The sequence below is a fragment of the Amaranthus tricolor genome, chromosome 8 (genome assembly GCF_026212465.1).
Source record: "Amaranthus tricolor cultivar Red isolate AtriRed21 chromosome 8, ASM2621246v1, whole genome shotgun sequence".
NCBI lineage: Eukaryota > Viridiplantae > Streptophyta > Magnoliopsida > Caryophyllales > Amaranthaceae > Amaranthus > Amaranthus tricolor.
Genome location: NC_080054.1, coordinates 17,275,328 through 17,283,117, shown reverse-complemented (window position 1 = coordinate 17,283,117; position 7,790 = coordinate 17,275,328). Strand labels below are relative to the sequence as shown.

The following is a 7,790-nucleotide window of genomic DNA, read 5'->3' as shown; positions in this document are numbered from 1 at the left end:
CGACATAAGCAAAGCATATGATAGAGTGGAATGGAGTTTTCTTGAGAAGGTTATATTGAAATTTGGCTTTAGAAATAGTTGGTCAAGCGCATTATGAATTGTATCACCAATGTCTCTTTTTCTTTCAAGATCAATGGAGGCGTGTATGAAAATGTTATACCCTCTAGAGGGTTGAGACAGGGAGACCTCATTTCTCCCTACCTCTTTATTCTGTGTGCTGATGCCTTTTCTACCCTGATTTCTCAAGCTATGTATAGGCAGTCCATCCATGGTGTTAAAGTATGTCTAAGTGCCCCTTCTTTGTCACATTTGTTCTTTGCAGATGATAACACCCTTTTTGCAAGAGCCACTATTCAAGAATGCTCTAGGATTGCTAGTATTATTAGCCCATACGAGAGAGCTTCGGGCCAAAGAGTCAATTTTGAAAAAACAGAGATCACTTTCAGCAAAGGGGTACCACAATCCGTGAGACAAATTATTAAGGAGCAGCTTAGAGTCAATGAAGTTGAAAGGCATTCAAAATACCTGGGGCTACCGACCATCATAGGGAGGTCACAAAAGGCTATTTTTGCGTGTCTAAAGGAGAGAATTTGGAAAAAGATTCAAAGGTGGAAAGAGCGGCTTTATCGAGAGCAGGTAAAGAAGTCTTGATTAAGGCGGTGGTCCAGGCCATCCCGACATACATGATGAGTATTTTTCGCATCCGGGATGGAGTTCTTGATGACATCCACTCTATGATGGATAGATTTTGGTGGGGTTCGTTCGATGATAACCAAAAAACACATTAGCATAGTTGGGCTCATCTGTGTACTCCTAAGAAACAAGGAGGCATGGGTTTTCAGGATCTCAAATGCTTCAATCATGCCCTCTTGGTCAAGAAAATATGGCGTTTAGTGGAACATCCTTTCTCTTTGTTGGGTAATGTCCTCAAAGCTTGTTACTACAAGCACACAGATATCCTTGATGCTAGAAGGGGCTTTGATCCTAGTTTTTTGTGGCGGAGTATGTGGGGTGCCAAGGCTCTTATCATTGAGGGATTAGGTTAGAGAGTTGGTCGTGGCTCATCTATTTGGTGCAAGACCGACAAAAGGCTGTTGCAAGAAGGTACTTTAATTGCTCCTGTTTTCAAGTCTAATAACCACCGGATTATAGAGTCAGTGATCTCATTGATCATGACACTCGTTCATGGAATGTGGAAATAATTGATGATGTCTTTGATCATGCGACAAAAGAGGTAATTCTCTTTATCCCTCTTCCCCTAATGCCACTTGTGATACTATTTATTGGGGTCTGAATGAACATGGTAAATACTCAGTTAAATCGGGGTATTGGCTTGGTCGGTTGGGGTCTGTGAACCAGATGCAGTATGCTCGGAATTCTCTCTATTCCTTTGGCGTGCTTGCAAAGAGTCCCTTCCGGTGAATGTGCTTCATTTTCAAAGGCATATACACTCTTCTCCTAGGTGCACTCGCTGTGATAATGATGAGTCTTTTGTCATGCTCTCTCGGAATGTACAAGCTCCTGTAATGTTTGGCTTACCTCCCCTTTTCACTCTCTTATACATGATGCATCCAGGGACTCCGTTGAAAATCTCTTCTCATGGTTATAAACGCATGCTACAAAGGACAATCTACCGCTTATATGTGGAGCCTTTGTGGTCCTGTTGGATTGGCTGAAACCAACAAATCATAGAGAATTCTCATTGTGATATTGCACAGTTGTCTATCTCATTATGTAGACTGGTGTTAGAGTACAGGAGCTATATCCAGAAGATCAATACCGTGCCAAAACCATGTGTTTAGCACTTCAATTCATGGAAGCCCGCTGTTGTGCACTGCATAAAGATCAACTTTGATGCCATGTGAGTAGTGGTGACACGCGTGGTCTAGGAGTGGTGCTTCGAGATGTCGTGGTTGTATTCTCCTTACTGGTACAAGAAAAGTGCAAGCAACCTGGACTGTGGAGCTCTCAGAGGCGATGGTTGCTTTGTACGGGTTGATGATTGCTCGAAGAATGGATTACAAAAGAATTCACTTGGAAGGAGATCCTCTAAATGTTATCATTGCCATCAAGAACCATGTGCAAGGCTTCTCACAATTCACCCGGTGTATGATTGTTGTTTTGATGTTTTATCTTATTTTGATTTTGCTATGTTTAGCTATGTCCGTAGAGCCAGAAATACTGTGGCTCATATGGTAGCTAGGTGGAATACGGATATTAACTCTGAAAAAGTTTGTAAGCCCCCGTTTCCTGAGTATCTGCAGACTCTAAAATTAGCGATTTGAGCTAATTTCTATAACATGTGATATTAAAAAAAATATATCCCATTACTAAAATCATACTTTATATCTTTTTAGAATATTACATTCATCACTATCTTATTTTTAAAACTATTAATACTCTTACTATTTCATTACTCCTCTATACGCGTTATTTTATCTCATTTAATTTTGACACAAAGACTAAAGTGTTGAATAAAATGAATTAAACTAACACGATTTTTGAAAATACTTCTTCCATTTAAAATTATTTAAACATTATAAATACTACAATACTCATTCATCGCCTTTAATTTGTGATTAATTTTAATCTATAAGTTAAAACACAATCAAGTGAAATTAATTTTGTTTAATTCGTCTTAATCTAAAGATTACTAATATCAAATTTATATAAATTTTTATTATAAACAATTAAAGATATTAAAAAATAAATTAGTACATTAAACTGCATAAAAAACAAATACTACAAGTATTTTGGAATGGAAAAAGTAGTAAGATTATATTTAAAATTTGAAATTGACAAATTAAATAAAACAAACTATGACAAATTAAATTCAAACATAATAATATTAATTTTATCATTTTTTTTTTCTATTATCACATTATTAAAATAATATTTTAATATCATCCAATTACATCATCAAACAGAAATGAAAAAAAAATAAAGTAAAAAAGAGGATGAAATTAGGATTTGTTTGGCGAAAAATTAAACTCCATGGTGGAAGATACAATGTTCATGAACTTCAGGACAACATCAAAGTTGTTTTTAGTCCATTACAATTCTTTGACTAATAATTAACCTAAAATGAAGTATTTCCTACTCCTTCATGATTTAAATTAAACTGCTACTAAATTTACATTATTATTACACCATTACACTAATTAAACCTAATTACCTTTTAATTAAGCCGACTCCCCTCTCAAAACCGGATATTATATTATTATTATTATATATATCCGGTTCATCTTAACACTCCATTATCTCCTAATCCTAATTAAAACTAAGACTATAAATTTTAAAATTTAAAAGTTAAACCGACCAAACACTACTTAATTACCAGTAATATATTAACTACTAACATTTTCACCGTAATTATACTATCCAAAACTTGAAACCGGATGAGACATACTTCCGGGTTCGGGTTGACCCGTTACCATCTCTTTCTTCTTCCTCATTTCCAACACTTTGCGGTGGCTATTAGAGTGAAGCTCACTAGAGAAAGTCGGGCTACAAGCGGGCCGATACTCGGGTAGAAGTCGGCCCGACTTAAACCTCACTCCACATGCATTACAAAGCGTCTTGGCTCCCATAGGACCCGCTCGCCACTGTGGAGTCTTGTGGACCCCACAGTGACTACACCTTCTCTGCAGCCCGTTAGAAACTGAGCCGTTTTCTTTCTTCTTGTGCTTCTTAAACGGGCCAAGTTCCGGGCTTGAAGGGGAAGTTGAAGACGGGTCTGAAAGTGAATTGGACCAAACCCGACCCCCGGTTCTGGCCCGTTTACTCCTCCTTGACTTGCTATGGCTTGGTGGAGTGAAGAACAAAGACAGCCCATTTGAAACCTCTTTATTGGGTTTAGGCTTGACAAACCCGGGTGGGTATGGGTTTGAAAATTGTGAAAAGGATTCTTCTACAAACTCTGATAACCATTCAAGGTGTGCTTCTTCTTCCTATTTACAACAACCATTAAAAAAAATCAAATAATAATAATAATAATAATAATAATAATAATAATAATAATAATAATAATAATAATAATAATAGTATGGTTAAATTAGAGAGGGAAATTACCGGGACAGAAAGAACAGAGTCTAAAGGAGAAGAGGAAAAGGAAGAAATTATATTTTCTTGAACATTATCTTGAAATTGTTGTTGTTTAACAAGGAAATCAATTTTAGGTTCATTTTCTTCTTCTTCTTCATTGTTTAAGTTCAAAAGTTGGTCTACAAAAAAATCTTCCCCAGAAACAGGGGTAATAATAGAAGAACCACCATTAAAGTTCTGAGAAATTGGACTAAAAATGGAAGAAAAATCTTCCATGTTTTGCTGGTGTTGTTTCAGCCCAAAACCTGATTTTCCCATGCATTCCATTTGCTTTATCACCCACAAAATAATTTTTTTAAAAAAATTAAACTACTTTTAGGGGGGGAAAGGGCAACTTAAGAGAGTAGAAAATGAAAGTATGAAGTATCTGTGAAGATAATTTAGTGGAGGAAGAAGAAAGAGGAAAGGAAAAATGGTTGGAAGGAAGAAAAAAAAAGAGTGGTGAGTTTGGTAAAGCATTGAATGTGAGTGTCTACTCCTCTCCTTTCTCTTGAAGTGATAAAAGTGTTGATTTTTATTTTTTATTTTTTGTTTTTGTCTTTTGAAACTTTGTAATTTGTAATTGTATTTGTACCTATCTTGCTTTTAAAAGGCACTAATTAATTTTATTGTTTTCTAAATGTTCATAAATAAACTTAGCTACTACTCCCATTATTTTTATTTGTTTTTTTCATTTATTTTTTCATAGATTCTTATAAAATTTAAAAGTCAAATATTTTAATAGCGAGTTTTTAAAAATTTTAGTTTGTTGATATTTGAAAAATATATATTAAGATGAATTTATTAAAATTGCGCATTAATATGTTTTTTTATAGATTAATGAGAAATAATAATCAAAATTTAACATTAAAATTCATGAATTCTATTTGAGAAATACATATGAAAATAACATTTTGATATGAGAATTAAGATTTTTATATTTTCATAATTTATATCATTTTAGTTGGTCCTTAAAAATAAGACATTTACTTTTTAGCACTATTTCACTTATTACTTTTAATTTGTATTTTATTCTTAATCTATAAATTTAAATATGGTCAAGTAAGATCTTGTTTGATTCATTTCAAGCAAAGATTATTAATATCCTCTTTTTATAATATTTCGTTATGTATAATAAAGGATATTAAGCATTGAATAAGTGTAGCGTAAAAAAATGAATGTAGTATTTTTTGAATAGGAGTATATGTAACCCAAATAATTTATTTGTGTATTACTAATTATAGGATTATGATGTATGTTGTATTTATGGCTAAATTATGCATTCCTATGTAATTAATGCTTGATTTTTTTATTTCCTTTTATAAAAATAAAATAATCAGTTTAGTTTTATTAATATCAAATAACGGTCAAAAAAAAATAAAATTTTAAGTGTTAAGTTTTCTAAAATGTAATATATTATTCTCATAGTATTGAAACTCTGATCTTTTAATATGTCGTGAATGTTTTTTATAATGTTTTATAACTACCTGAAATAGTACTAAATTTCTAAGTGATAAAAGAAGAGAATATGTTCAATTTTTGAAGAAAAAATACGTGAAGTATGACAAGTATGATCAAAAATTTTATCAATTAATTCCTTTAATTAAATTACATTATATTTATATATTTATTATATTTGTACTATTTTTATACTAGTACTCAAATCATATATAATTATGAGTATTATTATCATTTACTAATATTTTATAATTTATCGTCAACTATATGTTTTAACTTAATACCATAATAATTTTATGAAAAGTTATCACCCATATTTGTGAATCGTGAGTAGAGCTGTTCAAAACAAACCCGACTCGAAAATCCGACCCGAAATCGAAAATTATCCGACCCGAAAAATGTAAGTTTTTTAGGTTTACCGAACCGCAATCACCCGAAGCGATACTTCACTCGAACCGTTTGATAACCGAAAAGGGCAAAATCGAACTCGAACTGCAACCGAATTTTATAACCGACATATAAACCTTAACCGATGTTACCCGAACTAAATAGTGATCGACCCGAGTCAAACCGACCCGAATTATGCACGTAACCGAATGTAACCTGACTAAAACCGATTAAGATCGAACTGTTTTTAACCCGAACTGATACAAACCCGATCGATTATTAATCGAACTGTTTTTAACCCGAACTGATACAAACCCGAACCGATTGTAAATCGAACTGTTATAAATCCGAATCAAATTTTCACCTAATTTTAGCAAATTAAGTCCAATTTCAGTTTTCTAATAATACAGAAAAAGGAAGAACACAAGTTCTATACAGAAGAGATTGCATACAGAATATATATATATATATATATATATATATATATATATATATATATATATATATATATATATATATATATATATATATATATATATATATATATATATATATATATATATATATATATATATATATATATAAACTAATTGAAATAAATTGATCTGCCTATTAGGGCTGGCAAAAGTTGACCCGACCTGCTAACTTGATCTGAAACCGACTCGAAATTAGCGGGTTTGGATTTAGATTTTTGACCCAATTAATTAAATGGGTCAACCCGACCTGATCTGTTTATTAAATGGGTTAGGTTCAGGTTGAATATTTTAACCCGAAAAAAACCTGTTTAACCCATTTATTAAATTTAAGACGGATCAACATTTGCCAAATACTTCGTAAAACTAAGATAATACCAATTACCATGTATTGAGGGATTTGTCAGTTGAAGATGACTTTCAATAAGAAAGGAAGTTGTCCCACATCGGCTAAGGGATTTGTCAGCTGAAGATGACTTTCAATAACAAAGGAAGTTGTCCCACATTGGCTATGAAAGATACTAATAAAAGAAAAATCCTTTAAATCACTTCCACAGATCTCATACCAACTTATGTAGCCACGCCATGAGCACAAAGCGAACTATTCTTTCGCCTTTTACTATAGAATACCGTGTGCTCGCTGCATTAAGTGGCATACGTTTATTTTTGGAGGAAGCCTTTAATTAAGGTTAAATGAGTCAAATTACCTGAAATATATGAATTTAATGACCTAAAAAAAAAGTAGGTTAAATGGGTCATTAGCAAGTTGATCCGATCTGCTACAGATGTATCTGCTATATCTGATAAAACAATCGGTAATTATTTTTTGTAAGTAAATGAGCATACATCAATTAAAAACCTGACTATTAACTTATTTCGATATTGACCCAATCAATAGTTATCCGTAACCGATATCTACTCGAAAAATAAATGTAACACCCCGTAATTTATCGGGTTTAAGAAATAATATAATAAAATAAAATAAATACGTATTATTAAATTATATTATTTCGCATAGATAATTTTAAGAAATAAAGTGAGTTAAATTTTAACGGTAACGAGTTTTATCGCGTACGAGGCTATCGCGTAACGTTTCTTTCTATTTTAACAAAAATATAATAATGACTTAATTAATTAATTAAATTAAATTAAAAAAAAATAATAATTGAGAGGGGAGTGAAGGGGTGGCCGGTTGTTGTGAGGAGGAATGGGAGGAGTTTGTAACTCCTCTCATAAGTGAGTACTATGGCACATTAAACTCACCTCTTAAGTGCCTCTTAAGTGCCTATTAATCCTTAAGCATCATTTGAGTTTCCTCATTTTTCCTAAGCTTTCAAAGTGAACAAAAATTCAGAAAATTTTCCTCTTTTCTTGCTCTTGTTTCGGTAT

At 32.5% G+C, this 7,790-nt stretch overlaps 2 protein-coding genes and 1 non-coding gene across 3 annotated transcripts; 2 read left to right on the top strand and 1 right to left on the bottom strand.

Moving 5' to 3' along the window:
* The first annotated feature begins 761 nt into the window (after positions 1 to 761).
* LOC130820302 (uncharacterized) lies at positions 762 to 2,296 on the top strand. Its single transcript, XM_057685623.1, has 2 exons — positions 762 to 1,234; positions 1,316 to 2,296. The coding sequence occupies exon 2, from the start codon at positions 1,905 to 1,907 to the stop codon at positions 2,283 to 2,285; it is 381 nt and encodes a 126-aa protein (XP_057541606.1). The 5' UTR covers positions 762 to 1,234; positions 1,316 to 1,904; the 3' UTR covers positions 2,286 to 2,296.
* A 673-nt stretch (positions 2,297 to 2,969) lies between these two features.
* Positions 2,970 to 4,641, bottom strand: LOC130820301 (GATA transcription factor 7-like). The gene is made up of 2 exons (XM_057685622.1): positions 4,072 to 4,641; positions 2,970 to 3,950 (listed from the first exon to the last, which is right to left on the bottom strand). Exons 1-2 carry the CDS (start codon positions 4,369 to 4,371, stop codon positions 3,378 to 3,380), a joined length of 873 nt encoding a protein of 290 aa, XP_057541605.1. The 5' UTR covers positions 4,372 to 4,641; the 3' UTR covers positions 2,970 to 3,377.
* Positions 4,642 to 6,977: 2,336 nt separating this feature from the next.
* On the top strand, positions 6,978 to 7,093 carry LOC130822987 (U5 spliceosomal RNA). Its single transcript, XR_009046481.1, has one exon. It is a non-coding gene; the product is annotated as a U5 spliceosomal RNA (small nuclear RNA).
* The last annotated feature ends 697 nt before the right edge of the window (positions 7,094 to 7,790 follow it).

Coding starts and splice junctions, on each gene's coding strand:
- LOC130820302 (XM_057685623.1), top strand. CDS start 1,905: ATGTCGTGGTTGTATTCTCCTTACTGGTACAAGAAAAGTGCAAGCAAC.
- LOC130820301 (XM_057685622.1), bottom strand. CDS start 4,371: ATGGAATGCATGGGAAAATCAGGTTTTGGGCTGAAACAACACCAGCAA. Junction 3,951..4,071: donor ACTCTGTTCTTTCTGTCCCG/GTAATTTCCCTC, acceptor TGTTGTAAATAG/GAAGAAGAAGCACACCTTGA.